We start from the raw sequence: 18,804 nt of genomic DNA on the forward strand, positions 1-18,804 counted from the left end.
ATGACAAACAAGTTTTGCAAAATAATAAAATATCACTTCGTGCGAATTAACTCAATTAAGAAGTAAAAACCCCTCTGCCCCCTGAATCACGTGGACCCCACGTCAATTCCCAAACACGGATCCCCTTATTTTCTGCGGTCACGCCCACCGCACACAATCATCTCTCACCGTTGATTTCCAGACCCCACTATCATGTAATTTCAACGGTCCAGATGTTCTCACTCTTCCTTTCTCATTTATCTCCTATATATAAATATCCTTCACAGGTTCCTCTTCTTTTTCACTTGGCCAAGTCTGAAGAAGCAAGCAACATTAGCAGCTGAAGCAAAAGCTCAATCCCTTGCGTTAATGGTGGATTGTCAGATTTAATTCGATTTTGGAAACAACTTATCGATCCCCCAATCCGCTGTGAACAGGTAGAGTCTCGTGATTTGATAGGGAATTTCGTAAAGTTTTGTTCTTTTTATGAATGGAAATTCTGGGTAGTTGTGTAAGATTCGTATTGTGAATTGGGTCTTTGTGGATTTGAGTTTTGTAATATTTAATGGAGTTTGAGTTGGATGCAGATCGAGGGCGTGGCCTGTTTGATTTGAACTGAATTTCGGATTGAAGGATCTCATTTTCTTGGAGCATTAAAGCAGAAATTTCTAGGTAAGGTTATTGATTGTGCTTTATTTTTTTATCTTTTTTTTTGGCTTTTTTGTGTCAAGTGTCGATTACCATTTTGTTGTTATTGGATTGGATCTTATGGATATGAATGTGGTGATTGAAAATTTAATGGTCACATGGCGTTATTGTTTTGTTGGATCTTATGGTGTGCTTATTTAGTATACCAATTATATTTTCTTAACTTCTTTATTAAGTAGTAGGTATGTTTTATCTCGATGCCTTAATTATTATAGATGTTATCCCTTTTTGCAAATGTATTAGGATGATCTCCGAAAACTCGTTGATATTTGTTTCGCCATATTAAAGAGTGCTTGGAAATTGGGTATTGTTAGCTATCCAAGATATGTATGATAGGGTATCGACTAGTGTTAGGACACAGGGTGGAGAGTCAGACGATTTTCCCATCACAATTGGTTTACATCAAGGGTCAACCCTTAGCCCCTACCTTTTTACCTTAATTCTGAATGTCCTCACGGAACAAATCCAAGAGATAGCGCCGAGATGCATGCTTTTTGCAGATGACATAGTCCTCCTTGGAGAGTCGAGGGAGGAGTTGAATGAGAGGTTGGAAACTTGGAGACGAGCTCTAGAAACACATGGCTTTCGCCTAAGCAGAAGCAAATCGGAGTATATGGAATGTAAGTTCAACAAAAGAAGGAGGGTTTCTAACTCAGAGGTGAAAATAGGAGACCATATTATCCCTCAAGTCACACGGTTTAAATATCTTGGGTCTGTAATACAAGATGATGGGGAAATTGAAGGGGATGTGAATCATCACATTCAAGCAGGATGGATGAAATGGAGAAAAGCATCGGGGGTGTTATGTGATGCAAAGGTACCGATCAAGCTAAAGGGAAAGTTTTATCGGACTGCGGTAAGACCGGCGATTTTGTACGGAACAGAATGTTGGGCGGTCAAGAGCCAACATGAGAATAAAGTAGGTGTAGCGGAGATGAGGATGTTGCGGTGGATGTGTGGTAAGACTCGACAGGATAAAATTAGAAACGAAGCTATTAGAGAGAGGGTTGGAGTAGCGCCTATTGTAGAGAAGATGGTGGAAAATAGACTTAGGTGGTTTGGGCATGTAGAGAGAAGACCGGTAGACTCTGTAGTGAGGAGAGTAGACCAGATGGAGAGAAGACAAACAATTCGAGGCAGAGGAAGACCCAAAAAGACTATAAGAGAGGTTATAAAAAAGGATCTCGAAATTAATGATTTGGATAGAAGTATGGTACTTGATAGAACATTATGGCGGAAGTTGATCCATGTAGCCGACCTCACCTAGTGGGATAAGGCGTTGTTGTTGTTGTTGTTGTTTGCTATTGTTATGAATTGGGTATTGCTATTGTTGGTCTTGCTATATTTCCTTCTTTCTTTTTTAAGAGTGGATAACTTAGATCAGTTAGCGTGTGTTTGGATTGTCGGTGGGGCAATTTGAACCTCTGTTTCGAGAAGCATCACCCATGCTTTTGTGGTGAAGCGGTTTTGGGCTTCATGCTGCCGCGACTGCACCGGAGAAACAAACACCTACTTAAAATGGAGGATAGAATCAAATTTTACAGCTGGCAGCATCTGAATTTAAATTCTCATAATTTATAAGGATTAAATTATGAGTTTTTGTTCGTTTTATGCTTTCCGTATTGTAAAAGTGAGTAACTTAAGAACGTGCTTGATTGAAGGGTGTAGTACTTGTGGTGCGTGTTTTGTGATTTGAATTGTAATGTCTCAAGGGGCCAGAGGATTAGTGTTTTTCTTGAATATGTTTATTCCATGATGTGTGTGAGGAAATATTGGTGTGACATTAATTGAGGAAAAGATGATAGCAAATTGTTAAGTGGAATTTCACAGTGAATAATATTCCTAAGAATTTGGTCTTTAATTAAGCTCAATGGCATTGTGTGATTTATGTGATCGACTTCACCCATTGGGATAAGACTTTTGTTGTTGTGTTTATTCCGTGATGAAAGAAGTCTTGCGAAAGTGTGAATTTTCTTGTTAGCTTGTCTTGCAGTTAAGGATGCCCCGAGGCCTGAGGGAATTTTAATGACTTGAGAGAGGCAGAAAAGTGTGTACCTTGCTAAAGAAGTGCATTAGAAAAAAGGAAGCAGGAAATTATTTCTTTGTTTTGCATTAATGTGCCATATAAATTTAACTGCTCAAGCTTGACATTTTTTTATAAACATAAAAGATTAAAATGTTATATCTCAAAATTCCAAGCTGCTTTCTGCATAGAGTTCCAAAGACAGGCCATTAGTCACTTGTTTAGAGAATCTGATGGTTGAACCTCTTGAGTTTCTTTCTTTAAGTTAGCAATGGGACATTTTAGTCATACCTCACCTTTACCAGCAGTAGGTGCTGAACTCTTCTTTTGCCTGGGTTTATTCTAATTAATGGTTTGATTGAGAAGTAGTTTCTTTAAATTTTCAAACTTAATAAGGAAGAATCATATGGAAATTCCGATCCATTTATTTACAAGAACTTAAAGCTTTTCTAAATAAAATGTTTATGCTCTCAAGGTCCTTAAATGACAACTTTTTTTAACCCCTCCCCCATCTTTCTTTTATGGCAGTATTGTGTACATGGTTCTCTTTATGATACAGTGTAGAATAATTGAATATGATATTAAGAGTGAGTCAGTCTACAGCGCTATGGGGTTTCCAGCAGCAGCGGTGGCCAAATGACCAAACCCCTTTCTTAACCTCAAATTTCAACAGAAGACAAGTCATAATATGCGGCCTCCGTTCCAGCTACAAAGCGCGGCGTCGCACAAGGATATTGTCGAAAGAGAGCATAGAAGTGATTCACGCACTCAAACTCGCCAGATCCCCCGACCACGTTCTCAATGCCAAACTCTCTCGCCTCTTGAAACCCGATGCCTTAAACCTATTGGACGAATTGCAAAGACAAAACCAACTCCACTTATCTCTCAAGGTCGCTCAAGTCACAATCTCTCTCTCTCTCTGTCTCTTTTCATTTTAACAATAATCATAATGATAATATTCATTTATTTAATAGAATCCATACAACAGGTTTTCCACTTTATTCGTGAGGAGCTAGGGCATGATACGCTGCTGCAACTATACGCCGACATGATACTGCTCCTCGGGAGAAACAAGAGGATTGACATGGCAGAGGAATTGTTTTCTGAAGCTTTGGAGAAGGGACTGAAACCGGACACAAGACTGTGCAGTGAAATGATTGGGGCTTATTTGCAACTTGGGATGGCGGACAAGGCTATGCAGATATACGCATCCATGAAGGAAGATTGGGCTTGTTCTTCTTCCCCCGATAAGTTCACTTTCACCATATTGATCAGATATCTACAAAAAAACGGACAACATGAGCTTGCGGAAACTCTCAAACAAGATTGTCTTCACTATGTGGACTCCCCTGATAAATTCCTTCAGCAACTCCAACAAAAGCAAGTAAGAAGCTTATTTTTACATACACCATGGATATGTTTGTTTTCTTCTATAAATATAAATAATACTTGTATGTGTTCACTCTTCAGGCCAGAACGAGACATGTCGATTTCGTATGAAATTTTCTATCAGCGAGCAGTTCACGGTGGCGGTTGTTGCAACAATCCTGGAAATTTACAGCAGCAAGCAAACAGTCTTGTTTAGATTGTTTGTGGGTGGTGCCACCATATATTTGATTTTGATATTGATTTCGGTATGGTAGAAAAGTATACTAGTGCTGCTGGCTTCTTCTCATGTTACTAAACATTGTTACTCTTAGCATATGAACCATGCTGTTGTAATGAAAATACTTACTGTGTTGCATACATTGCTCATCTCGCATCACATCGCCACAAACCTACTTGCTGCAGTACCAACTTCAGTGAGAATTTTTACAGTGAAATTTATATATCTCCTATTAATAGAGAAGTAGTTAGGGCCTTTGGATTCTTAGTAGAACCCCAAAGTATACTCACAACTTGTTTGAGCAAAAGACTTAATCAAGTGTTCTAGTTAACCAAGTAAAATCATAATCTAAGACTCACGAAAATCTGTTTCAATTAACGAAAATATGTCCAACTAATTGAAAGGTCAAAACCACTAGTAATTTCAATTCTCGACAATTACTCTTGTTTTTTTTTTTTTTTCCATCAAAGCTTAAAAAAACATTAATGATAAAAAGGATAAAAAGGAGAAGTGTTTTTTGTAAGCTTTGATGGAAAAAAAAGAAAAAGAAACAAGAGTAATTGTCAAGAACTAAGCTGGGTGGAACTATTCTTTTGATGTTGTAGTTCCTCTCAAAGAGCGTTCAACCTTCTTAGTCCATGTTCAGTAGTTTATATCAAACATCCAACAATTTCCCAAATTAAATTATTTGAATAAAAACAATTTAATAATAATAAATTAATTTCTCTACATATTATCAATGAACACTCCTTATCTAATGAATTTAACAATGTGTAAATTATTAAATTCTTTAAATTAAAATGATAAATTTAACACGTTAATGAATAAAAAGAATAGTGTGAAACTATTTCTTCTTTTTACAAATAAAATACATCAAATTTTTAAACTCTGTAAACCAAGCACCCTGAAAAGGGTAAAAAGGCTGCACCAAGAAGCCTTGTATAGCACTATAAGCGCGAGGGATAATGGTTGATGGGGAAATAGGAAACAACAAGTGGAGCTCCTCTTGATTTTTGTTTCTCTGAAGAAGGAGATTTCAGTTGAGATGATCCTTCGGCATAGTCAGAGACTTGACATGATGTGGATGGAGTAAAGCAATTCAAGAAATATGACATCAAAGCCATATATATCATTAGTAAGTGTTTTGGTACCTTCCCTTAGTTTTCTTGGTGAGTTTCACGTAAAATATGTTTGGGTGGAGGCTAGCTATCAATTGTAGTTCCTCTTTCTAAGGAAGCAAGTAGTGAAATTTGAAATTATTGAAGAGGAATTCTTCTGTTTATGAATGTGCAAAGCTGAAATGAATTAACGTCTTGCTGTGTGAGTGATATAATTGAGGAAATTTGAAATATTTATAGCACGATATGATATAAGACAGAGGAAGATACCATGTTATTTCATTTGCTTAGGGAGCAAGGAGAACATATATGGGACCACAAAGCACTTTATTTGAAAAATTTTGGAGTCTTTAGTGGCTGCATATGACTTGATCCTCACTCAATATCTTGGGGTTTTTAGAATTAAAGTAGAGTATACATGACATCATCCACATTAATTTAAAATTTTGTTAAATAATTGTATTTATATGTATTGAAAATCAATAATAACTTTTGAAGTACAGTAAATTTTATGAATTATTAATTTATGGTTTTTTTAGATAGAAAATTATAAAAGAATCTCACGAAAAATTATTATTTTATCAAATTTTTTAATTTTTTACATTGACCCAAATCGAAATCAAATAAATTTATTATTTTGGAGAGTTTATTAATTTATCGAGTATTAATTTAAAGAATTTCTAGTTACCAAAGTTCTCAATAAACAAAAGTTACGAAACAACGTAGTAATTCTTCACAGCATATTTGACCCCATGAGATATGTTTTCAAGGTTCAAAGATATGCACAAAATTCCCATGATATAAATTTTCAAAGAGCTATGTGGTCCCATGTTATCCTTGCTCCCCAAGAAAATGGACTAACGTGGCGACTTCGTTTGTCCCATCATATGACACTATAGATATTTGAGGTAATCCTCAATTCTACATCTACTCACAAAACTACTCCCATTCTAGAGTGATTGTATAGTTAAATTACATAGTTGGTTCTGTATTTATTTAATTGATTCAATTTAACTTTATTTATTGTTTAAAATATACAATTTCATCTCTCAATTTTTAAAATTAAAGTAACACGGTCATTTCTATCAAATACCAACATCACATCAATTTTAAAAACTAAATAATTAAAATAAATATTTTGTTAAATAATAGAAAGATTAAATGTATAACAATTGCCTTTAAGTTGGTGTTATTTTGTAGAAGCAATTTCAACTGAAAAGTATTGAGGCGAATGTATTATTTCCCATAACTATATATATATATAAAAGAAACCTAAACCAAGCATCTAAAAGTTTAAGTGCATCCTGCAAAGCAAATTAAATCGCCAAGCCACAAAATTGCAAGATCCAAAATTCAAAAGATACGGCTCTTGCAACATGATCTCCTGCATTTAATGCTGTTCTTCTCCATTCAATGGATATTGTCTATATTTTAATGTATTTCTTTAACCTATATATAAAAGGCTCTTTGTACGAGTTTTTCAAATTATTATATCTGAATGAAATAAAAATAATTCACTCTTTTTTCTCTGTTCGATCTGAGTGTGTGTGATTGATAACTTGATTCGGTAAGCTGAGTGAGAACATGATGTCACATTGTTTATTTTGATTTTTTTTCTTTATCTGACCGTTACCACGTATTTCATGTGTTGTTAGGTTTAGATAGAAGCATGGTCAAGGAACATCCCCTAAAATATTTGATATTGCTCATATTAACACAACAAAATTAATGATGTTTGAAAAACTTTATTAAAGATGTTACTATTAATTAATCAGTGTAATAACTAGCTTGATTATCAGAAGTTTATAAAAATTCAAATGGGCATTCATTCTAGTTAATTGGCTTGTCAATATTTTAGATTTTGAAAAAATAACTTTGAAATAAACGGTTTGAAAGCATTAATTTAAAAAGAATTTGTAATTATTAAAAGAAAGTACTTTGTGTATAAAATTATTTAGAAGCAAAAGTGCTCAAATTAGAAAAAAAATAATTTTTTAAAACAATTCGGAAGAATTACGTACTTTTTATTGTAGCTATCTTTTTAAATTATCAGTGAGTTTCCCATCTAGAATTTTCACCTTAAAAAGAGAGACAGGTTTGAATTTAACTGCCTTTAGTTTATTTATAAAACAGAAAAGGAAGAACTTTAAAATTAAATTATGCTTTCTTTGAAAAAGACAAACAAATTAATACTATAAATTAAGAGCATCTTTCCAATTGGAGTCAAAGTCCTATCCTTGCTGAGGAAGCCAAAGTGCTCAAATAATGCGTCTTGAGCAAGGAATTGTTTAATATAAATACATCGTCCATTTCACATAACTCTCTCTATCTCTTTTTTTGTTTTAGAGAGAAGATGACTATTCTCTCAGCCATATTTTGCTGCTTCAAGTCAAAGGAAGAAAAGAGCTCTATGGTGGAAGCAGGTTCTTTATCTCGGAAACCCAAAGGAGATCCTCAGCGATCTTCAGCTCCTATTGTTGTTTCTTATTTCCCAGTTAACTCTCATCCTTCTCGCTTGTAGTTTATGAAACACCGACACGGACACCTGTAATGTCCAAAATATAGAACGTAGTACAGGTGTCGTGTCGGTGTCGAACACTGATACTGACGTGTGTCGGACACCGGATCCTGCTTCATAGCTTCTAGCCAATCAAATGCTTCAATTGAAACATGTGTCACAAGTTATGGTATGGAGTAAGTTAAACAGTACCTCCATTTTTTTCTGATAAAAAGATCGCACTGGAATTCCAACTTATGTTCTTAACTTCTTGTGTATATTATGAAATCCCTTATGATCAGTAAACCGATCTCAGTGGTTTTTTTTATTTAAAGAGTACCTCCCTTAAGAGAGAGTACCTTATTAGGTTTAAATTTAATTATGATCTTATGCATACTATCAAAATCTCTTTATCTTAGTTTTTTTTTTTAAGAGTAACTCCATTAAGAGAGATAATTGTTACTCATGCGTACATTGACACAGGCTCTATATGTATTCTTCCTATCGATCCCTTTGAAAATTTGTTTTCTGGGAACCGTGTGTCACGTGTTTGTATTGTATATCCTACTAGATTTGTTGAAGATAGATTTTCAGCCAATTGGAATTTTTCTTTAACATCGTGTGGTGAGTTTCAAACGTAAAATCAATGAGAGCATAAAAGATAGAGTGAATTACACCGAAATTTCTTGTGTTTTTTTTTTTATATATATTGTATACAATTTTTCCTTTTTTTTAAAGGTTTACAGTAACCTCTTTTATATATGGAGTGCATGATGTAATATGTTTTAAATAATTAAAGAGTTAGTATAAATATATATTAAGGGTGTCAATATAATATTTTTTAAATAATTAAATGGGTTTGTGTAGGAATAAAAAAAAAAGATGTCGAGAAAAAATTGATGAAACTTCCGGAGTGCTGTTGGGAAAAATTCTCTCTCTATATATATAAGATGATATTTTCATTGTCAATCTAAACTAGTAAACAAATATAGTCTAACCTAGTAAATATATTTATTGTATTCTATCAACTTCATGAGATATTGTATTTTTGTTGATGGACTCCTTTAATCACGACGATATTTTTGACATTCATTGTATATGGTTTCGATAGTGCTTACATTTGTTTGATTTTGATCTTTAATTGTCAACAAAATTTGATCAAACTTCATCATGTTTTTGGTCAATTGGTTAATCATAATTTTTTCTTCATTACTTAAACAACTATCATATGAATGACCAAGTAATATTGTCATCACTTTATGGTTATGAAATCACATTCTACTATAAGTTTTCACCCTATGATTCTCATAAACTTCCCTTTTAATTTAAGAGGATGCCCAAGTTTTCTAGTTTTAGTGATCTTGGACACTAACTTGTCTTTGTATTGTTTGTACTTCTTTTCTTCCTTTTCGCAACCCAATGCAACATATATTTTTTCTTACTTCTGATTTTTGAATCATAACCATAAACTGGTACTCTTTTTTCACACGTCAGAGCCTAATTTAACAAATCAACGCACTCTTGAAAATCCTAGAAGAATAAAAAAAAATTATTCAGTAATAAAACACAAGGCTTCACAAAAAACAGACAATAAAAGTAATGAAATATATCTCATCAGTCAAGAAATAATTGAAAAGTCGAGATAGTAAGGTTGCAACTGCATATCAATGTTATCACCACGCACATTTTCATCATTATTTTTCTCCAAACTAGTATCATTAGGCTCGACTCCATATAAAAGGTCGGGGTAGTAAAAGAAACTTTGACTTCTAGGATCTATATTTTCCCATCCAGTTGACATTGTAATCTCATTAGATATAAAAGTATTCTAACCCATTGACCTACAAAATCAAGAGAGAGAAAAACTAGTTATTTTTTTTAAAAAAATTGTTTGCTACATAATTTGTAATCCAACGAAATCATGATTTCGTTGTATTGCAAATTCGTTCCACAACAAAATCATATTTCCATTGTGTTATATTGCAACACAATGAAATCATAATTCCATTGTGAGGCGATTTCAACAATAATATAATCATGATTCTGTTGTGTTATCAAAAGACCGAAAAAAATGGAATTACAGATTTGTTGTACAAATTGCACAATGAAATTATAATTTTGTTGAGTTGATAAACATGAAAAAAAAAACCTAGACAGGGGAGAGATTTACAAGGAAATGAGGGAAGAGAGAGAAAGAGGAAAGGATATTTTGATCTTTTCCTATAGATGGTAAGGACCTATAGCAATTGTGGAGGGGCCAATTTTAGTTCCCTTAGCAACCACAATCGATGTTGGGCCTGGTTCTGGGTTAAATAAACTTCATCCCAAACAACCTAGCACGACTTGATAGTTGATACATGTATTCTTCAAATAAAAACATGCTTTCAAATAATTTCAATAAATTACATTTAGGGATAAGCAAACAAAAAAACAAATATATTCTGTTTTTGGTTGAGAATTCCTTATTGTTTTATGTATGCTTATAGTTTTTTAACATTCCTATATCTTATTTGTTTTGTTGAGTAAACTCCCAAATTCATTTGCAAGTAATTTGTTGTAAGCATTAGTTTTTTAAAAGCAAAAAGCTTTCTTGATTGTTTGGAACTATTGTCAACTACATTAATCATTCTTTAAAAAAATTAATGTTTGATAAATAAAGAGTAACATAATTGATATTTGTTGTTATTTAAGAATTATGGTTTGCCATTTTAAATACTAGTATATTTGTCGTCAAAATTTTCAAGAATACATCTGAAAATTCTTTTTTATTGAACGGTTTTGAAATCATTTTTTAATAACTTATTCCCAAGAGTATATAAAAAGGCATAATTGACATGATATTAAATTTAAAAAAAAAGTTTGGAATATATAATTTGTTACTAATTATACACTTTATCTACTTAATATTTGTGTCCAAGCATGTTGAACCTAAAAATTTGGCCAAAATGGTTATATTTTCAAAATCTTAGAATTGACAACCATCATGCTTTAAAAGAATACACTCTTCGACAACCCACACATTCCGAAACACAACAAAAGATCTTCTTTGTTTTTCCGTTGTAATCCTAAAACACATGAAATTATCACTATGAATCGACGTTTTTCTTCTATAACATTAATAGGAAGGACTGTAATGTAGTACTACATTGTATGGATAATTAAAACAAGGATGAAAATAATCGTGACTAAACGATAAAGCAGAGCATTAGGAATGAATTATGCATTTTATGGAACATCATTTTGCAAATAAAATGTCAAGGCAGACAGCACTATTTTCAAATTAAACTAATTCATAATCTTAATTTTTATGATGAAAGTTGGATGGTAAATTTTGCAATTAAGCCAATAAGAAATTCAAGAGGTAAAATATTGGTACTCTTTGGACTGATTATAGCATTTTAGGGACAAAAATGAAATATATTCTCCCTGACATGTTAATGTTGTCACTTGTCAGTCTCTTGAATTTTAATTTAAAAAACCGAGACAACATATAATTCAAAGAATAACCTACAAGGTTGTTCAAGAAATGGAAAAGAAAAAATAATACCATCAGGTACATGATTTTTATTTCATAACTACTGTGACATTATAATACAACGTCACATGCAAACCAAAACTGAATGCTAATAACCCCCAAGTTTACATGATGACGGCAGTATCTCTAACATCAAGTTGCAAGAACACATGCATGAAAAATAGAATCAATGGCTCTGAATAGCAACATTGATAAATTGAACATATGAAATCACAGACTTGACACTTATCTCCATATTTCTTCCTGAAAGAAAGATGCTAAATAGCTTATGGCGCAAATTTTCTCCAATGATTAAAGGATAAGTTACCTGACTTAGATAACTGCGGCCGTCAAAACCGGTGTGTTTCATTATAAAAATGAGAGTAAATCTGTGTATTACTTTGTTTTACTCCCAATCTGTAACATGAAAAATCAAAATTGGTTCTGAATCAGTTCCCAAGCCAACCACTCCAATAGATACCCCAAAAGCAGGGCAGAAGTTCTGCATTTCAATAAACATCACATAGCTTGCTTGCTTTCCCACCCCTCCAGAGTAGATACGAATTATGTTATCATTACCCCTTGTTCCATGCAAGCTTTCATGCTAAATCAACCCTCACCAAGGTAACCCTTCATTTCCACCAAGCTTCACAATAATATTTCTCTACATCAGCATCCATCATGCTTTTATTAAGCATGATTCTTCTTTTGTAGGAATTGGCCAAAATGGTGATAGTTCAACAACTTTTCCTATTATAATCAGTGTTGGTGACACCAGCTGAGTAGATGTAATTTTCTCATGAAGGTCCTTTAGTTCAGCAAATACCTGAAATGATAGCAAAATAATCAGCTATTGGATCTAGCATCCTGAAATGTTGAATTAAGAACTTGGCTACGCATTTTATTTTTTACAATTGTATTTATTGATCAGTTTTTAATATCAACAACCATTCAGAAGTACAAGGTTCACTGCTACCTCCAAAAACAACACATTTATAAAGCCTTGACTCAATGACTCTAGTGCCAGGAACACTTTCTTGACACCCCTCACATTGAATCTTTTATCATTAATATCTTTTACAACAATTAATTTGTCAAGACTAACAACAAAGGCATCAACAATAAGGATTTGGATAATTTCTTCCTTAGGAACATGTAAATGTCATTTTCATGAAGTGAAAGACACCAGCAACTCCTATACTGGACCCCTGCATGGGATATATGGTGGGTCCAATGTTTTATGTTTTTCGCTCCAATATTTACATTTTATGTTCCTAAGATAAAGGAGGATCAGGGCCATGGCAATAATACATGCAAAAGAGGTGTCCAGAAAGTTTAGTGGGAAGATCATAAAACATTGGAACCAGTGTTTTGTCACAAAAAAGTTTCACTTCATATAACAGTCAAGCATGATCACAGTTCTGTTTGGAGTGAAGGGATAAGTGAGGGGGGAAGTTGGGATAATAAATGTGAAATTGATGCTCAATAGCTCATAAATTGCTCTAATATTTAGGATAGCACATTTTTTATCATTAAGTTTCCATATGATACTTGAACAAGTTCACCTTCATTTTTCATAAGCAAAAATGTTGCTTTACTATCACATTTAAATAAAAGTGATCATTTCATAATAAATCAAAGTCCTCCCAATATATTACAACAATAATGACTAGAAATGAATGTGATTGCAGGAAAGAAACTCAATCAACGTGACGGAAAGAGAACTATGTTGAAGGGAGGATAAGATCATGCTTACTGTGCGCTGCTGAAGTGTGGTCCCTCGCTCGATGGCAGCAGCTGGGGTCTGAGGGGACAGACCATTGAGCATTAACTTCTGCGCAAGTGAAGGGAAGGTCGACAAGCCCATATAAACCACCAAGGTAGAATCAGGATCAGCAGCATTTTCTGATACAAAGAGAGGATCAGATCCTCCTTTCCTTGAATGCCCTGTGAGGAATCTCACACTATTTGCAATGCCACGGTGTGTTAATGGAATTCCCAGCTCAGCTGCTATTCCAGAAGCAGCAGTTATACCTGCAGGCAATGAGAATAAATTAATTACAATAGAATCACCACTATTGCCTTTTCTTTTAGGAACCATTACATAATTCATAAATCCACTGATATCATGCTAAACAACATGATCAATTAAGAAAAAAGAATAGGTGACGTGGGCACAATATGTTTTATGCATTCATTTAATATTCTTTTCCAAACTGTTGGAATGCCAAACTTACTTTCCATCAGATCCAGTCCATTTAAATCTATGCACTAATACACTATGTGTCATCTTCTATTGTTTACAAAGTAGAAAAAATGAAAAAAATAAAAACAGTCTTTTTGCCCTCAAAAGGCAATGCAATACATGATTCCAAGATCCTAGGATCAATCATACTTTCATGCCAACATTAGTTGGATTAATCATTGACTTGCTACTAATGGCTTAGAAAGATATGATTATACAGACTGAAAATAGTGTAGGAAGACTGTTATATAAAGTGTAAGATATGCTTGTGGTTAATTGATTGATTGATCGAGAGATATTTGTTTCAAGTTCTCAATGACTCTATCTGTGAAAAACCTTTATACACACACACAACAATGGAGCATTGGTTCCAATTGAATCATTACATTCATGAGTCATACCTGGAATAACTTTCACTTGGATACCTTGCTGTTGCAAAAAATCCATTTCTTCCCCACCCCTCCCAAACACCTACAAATACCAAACAAGAAGCACCATAAGATATCTACATCCGTTCATCACACAAGCCAGGACAAACTAACATACTAAATTGGTTAACCAATACAATCACACTATACCAATCCCAAACAAAAACTCACCAATGGATCACCCCCTTTAAGTCTCACAACAGTTGCCCCAGCTTCTGCAAAACTCAAAAGAAGCTCATGTATCTCCTCCTGCCACAAGTCAACCATAAAAAAATCCATTTTATCAACATCTATTTCTCAAAACAACTCTACACCTTCAAAACAAAGATCACACCTCCAAAGGAGGCTCAGAAGTTGACACATAAACATAAAATATTTATTTCAGCAACAACCAGTTAGAAATTCCGTGAAAATTCCAAGGTTAAAAAAAAAAAGTCATTCACCACAGTTGTAGCCACAACATCAAGGTTCTTAGAGCATTTGTGGCTACATTATGGCCACAATTGCAGCAGCAACAACAACCACAATTATCCATATTTTCCGCAATATTAAGGATTTTGACAAAACTTTGACTAAATCGTAATGGAAATTGCGGCCACAACAACAACATTTATCGGTGATCACAGCCACAATGTCAAGGTTTTGAAGTATTTGCGACTGTATCACAACAACCATATTTATCCTTAATTTCCCACAATATCAAGAATTGCAACAAAACTATGACAGCATCATGACCACAATTGCAGCTGGAACAAGCAACCACATTTATCCACAATTTTCCACAGCATCAAAAATAAAACCACAACCATTACAGCAATTTAAAACCTTGCCACACCCCCCCGCCCCAAAAAAAAAGACATAATTTTTACCTGTGTTCTGCTATGATAGCCAGCAGTCTTGCCCACATAGAGAAGCCTAGCATCAGGGCCAACCAAATCCAGCACATCATTGGACACCAACCTATCAGAGACAGAGAGAGTCATAAGGTGGTTTGGCGATTGGGTGGAAGGGGTACAAGGATTTGAGTCATAAAGAGCTCATGCGTTTGAATCTCCCCACTAACATAATAACATACATACATTTTTGGTTTCCCAAAGGTCTCCTCCTTCGGAACCAATCCTTATTGAGATACAGTTAGACACTAAATGTAGGACCCTCTCCCAGTAGGAATTCGAACTTTGTTCACCACATTGCCGAACCCAAAGCCACTTGGTCCACTAACAAAACATCCTAATTACTAACATTTGACGGTTAAAAAACCAAAAATAAAGAAAAGAAAGAAACCTGTCATAGAGCAACAAATCAGCACTCTTGATGACTCTCATAGCCTTGAGAGTAAGAAGCTCAGGGTCCCCGGGTCCAGTTCCCACCAAGAACACGTTCCCGGGGGCACAACCTTCTTCACCGCACTCTCTCTTCTCCCTCAGAACCTGAAGCAGCTTCTTCAGCTCTGGTAGCTGCAACGCTATGTCGTGCTCCCTTAAGGACGCCGAATCGCACGAGAGAGGAAACGGCGTCGTTTGAGATTGACCCTCTTGGATGGTGCTCTCGTAGACCCATTGGTCCCTCTGGTAGCGCTCTAGGGAGTGCTTCTCGGTGAAGGGGGAGGCGGAGAAGGAGATGACGCGGCGGCGGGGTGGTGGGGAATGGGAGGTTTTGGTGGAGGGTGTGTGGAGAGAGGTGAAAGGTGCGAGCTTGTGGAGAAGAGCCATGTGGGGTGTGCAAAAAGAAAGAGTGGCGTTAAAGGCTTCAACTTCAAGTATTATATAAACAGAATCTGGCAGTGTTTGTGTTTGAATTGGAGAGTGGTAGTGGTAGAAGTGTAATGGACTTTGGAGAGGTTGAGGAGACATTGTTCTTTGCCTGTGTTGTGTGAATCTGGTCTCATGCGTGCTTTTCCTTTTTCTTTGTTTTTATTTCATAGTTAAAAAGGAGATTATAAATTAGGGTCAAATATGGATTTTTAGTCTGGTAAATTTATATTTTTTCAATTTTGGATTTTTTGTTTCTATAAGTTTTTTTTTTAAAAAAAATAGTTTTCTAATTTTGATTGTTAAGACGGAAAGTTATGAAGACTAACAAGAAGAAAAAGTAAAATCTTAAGGAATTAAAATTAAAAAAATAGATAAACCTAAGACTAAAAAAGAAAATTTGCGGGAACTGAAATTAAAAAAAAATGACAAACTTACAATCACTCGATTCATATTTAGTCTATGAATCTATAAATCTATAATCTATAAATTATACTAAAAAAGTGGCCAACAGATTTCTAGTTTTCTACCACTTGTATGTTTACAAGATTAAGCTGCATGGGACACATGGCAGGAGGGTGGAGTTGGTAATGTCACCACCCAGAAAGAAACATGTTTTGCTTTCTTTTTTAATTAGGCTTTTATTTTGATCCATTATAAATTTAGCCATTAAATAGTCAATGTGACGACATAAGTTATACCGGTGATATAACATGAAGTCACTAGCCGGGTGCTGTTTGATGTTATGACTTTGAGTAGGAGATTAATATATGATCGATTAGCCGAAAAAATGAGTTAAGATCCACTTGGTGTGACAAATGAGAAAAATGAAGTTGATCTATTTAAAAGTATGAGCTCTATTTATTGCAATTAAGTAAGAGTGATATGGGTGCTTGCCTTTATCTTAGTCAAATGTTATGATGTATGTGTTTAGTGGCAACAAGTTTCAGACAAAGAGAATCATGACCTTTCGATTTAAAACATGACACTATAGACGTTTCTTAATTACACCATACATTGTTATGATTGTGGTCTTTAATAAAACATGTCGTTTCGATTGGACAGAAATCCCAAACAACAGTGTTGGAGAGTTAAAACCCTTGATGGAGGTGGCGTTTCGGTTTTTGCACCTTCATCATGAGTTTGTAACTCTTGAGGTTGTCATTGATGGTGAGAAGTCAAAAGGTTTCAGTTGAGTTTTCAGGCCTTATAAAAATTTATCTTTCCTCCTACTCATTTCATCGTCACTAGATCTCTCCCAAGTTTCTTTGGAGATTTATGAGGTTGAGAACTTCCAATGAAGGGTTGAGGGTGCATTGTTAAAGCTTGTCATGTTGTGTTTTTTGGCCTCTCTACATTGTCTTCTTCATCTTCCTATGTTTTCAATCACTGCTTCCACTAGGTACACCCTAGAGTTATCGTCCTCTGTTTTGAGCATTTTGTCATTCATTCTTTTATACTCCCAAAAATGTCTTTTTCCAGTTCTGATAAGGATGGATCTCTGGTAGTCCGTCGGAAATCTATGCTAGAGAGGGAAATCTTAGAGACAGGGGAAGAGTCATAATTGTTTTCTAACTCAACCGCCTCCCTTCTCCTTTCTGACGAGGAAGAGTTTTAAAACTTGATGAAAGGTCCAAAAACTTCTTTTGGTGCTGATGTTGTTGTTGACGACGTCGTCGACATCAACAACAACACCGCTCTGGTTGACCATAACATGGGGGATTCTTCAGTTGATGTCTTTGAGCCATTATTGGATGAGGCTATTGGAGGTGGTGATGGAGGGGTGATATTATGGGGTCTTCCCTTATAAAATAGAAGACTAAGAAAACCAAAAGGAACAAAAAAAAAATTATTCTAAGCCTTAGAGGACAAAAAAAGAAAAAATAATACCCCTCTATCACTCTTCCTAGGTACACTTAGGTCATTGGAGAGGTTGGGATTTATTCTTCTATCTTTCAAAATACCAAATCCATTACTGACCTAAAAAATATGGTAAATGTTGAGTCAAAAGGACATTTACATCTTAAAGACGAATTATGACCCTTAATTATTTTGATTAGATGTAACAAATACAAATGTTAAAAGTTATGTGTTATGCGTCTGATATTTCGTATATGCGTGTTTTATCAGAATGTGCCTTATAACATCCGCGTCTGATGTTTCAAAAGATAGGCAGGGCAGATAGAGTCATGATTTGGTACAACATGTCTGACGACATTTAAAACTTCATTTAATACTCTATGTCTGAGATTCTTTTTGTAGAAACATTTTTCTACGATATATCGAAACCTATGAAGAATAAATGAAGTTGAGATTTGGTATGCCACATTCGCCATCAAAAGAAGAGCTCTACTATACAAGACCTACTTTAGCACAAAGTTGTGGCTACCTGTTGTAGTTCTCTCACATGCAAGCATTGAAGAGATGACTCTTTGCATGAGGGAAGGACGTGCATTAAATGCACCTAACGACCCTCATTCATCAGACGAAGATCAAGTGAAGATTTACTCGTTGTGAGACAATGAATAATTGAATATAAGGCCTATATAAACAAGAAGCTTTGAAGACTGAAATAGTAGATCTTGCACAAAAAATTTCATATCTCTTTCTTCAACAAGCTTTTTGTTTACTCTTGAAAAGTTAGAAAAAGCTCTCAAAACACCTTGAACACTTTGAGAGAAAAAAACTAAGCACTTATTTGTATATTTGTTTGTAAGACGATTCTAGATTTAGTCTCTAAGCAAACTTCAACCACAAATCTTTTTCTGGTTTGTTTAGAGTCAACATTGGCTTGGTAGGACAAAGAATACCGAGTGTTGATCAAGCTTGGGGGTAGAGCTTGATTTGTAAGGGCCAAAAGTGACCATGACACAATACTTGTAACTTGTGAAAAGTTAGTGAAACTTGATCATTTACCAAGAACTGGACATAGTCT

At 34.7% G+C, this 18,804-nt stretch overlaps 2 protein-coding genes across 10 annotated transcripts; one reads left to right on the plus strand and one right to left on the minus strand.

Annotated features, from left to right (window-relative positions):
- Positions 1-261: 261 nt before the first annotated feature.
- On the plus strand, positions 262-4,458 carry LOC100781412 (pentatricopeptide repeat-containing protein At1g62350-like). 9 transcript variants are annotated; one of them, XM_041009434.1, is made up of 5 exons: positions 262-416; positions 567-651; positions 2,669-3,600; positions 3,685-4,094; positions 4,181-4,456. In XM_041009434.1, exons 3-5 carry the CDS (start codon positions 3,399-3,401, stop codon positions 4,208-4,210), a joined length of 642 nt encoding a protein of 213 aa, XP_040865368.1. In that variant the 5' UTR covers positions 262-416; positions 567-651; positions 2,669-3,398; the 3' UTR covers positions 4,211-4,456.
- Positions 4,459-11,465: 7,007 nt separating this feature from the next.
- Positions 11,466-16,005, minus strand: LOC100781598 (S-adenosyl-L-methionine-dependent uroporphyrinogen III methyltransferase, chloroplastic). The gene is made up of 6 exons (XM_003545915.5): positions 15,403-16,005; positions 14,988-15,078; positions 14,290-14,367; positions 14,092-14,161; positions 13,202-13,479; positions 11,466-12,271 (listed from the first exon to the last, which is right to left on the minus strand). Exons 1-6 carry the CDS (start codon positions 15,969-15,971, stop codon positions 12,125-12,127), a joined length of 1,233 nt encoding a protein of 410 aa, XP_003545963.1. The 5' UTR covers positions 15,972-16,005; the 3' UTR covers positions 11,466-12,124.
- Between the last annotated feature and the right edge of the window lie 2,799 nt (positions 16,006-18,804).

Source organism: Glycine max, chromosome 15 (assembly GCF_000004515.6).
Source record: "Glycine max cultivar Williams 82 chromosome 15, Glycine_max_v4.0, whole genome shotgun sequence".
NCBI classification, from domain to species: Eukaryota; Viridiplantae; Streptophyta; class Magnoliopsida; order Fabales; family Fabaceae; genus Glycine; species Glycine max.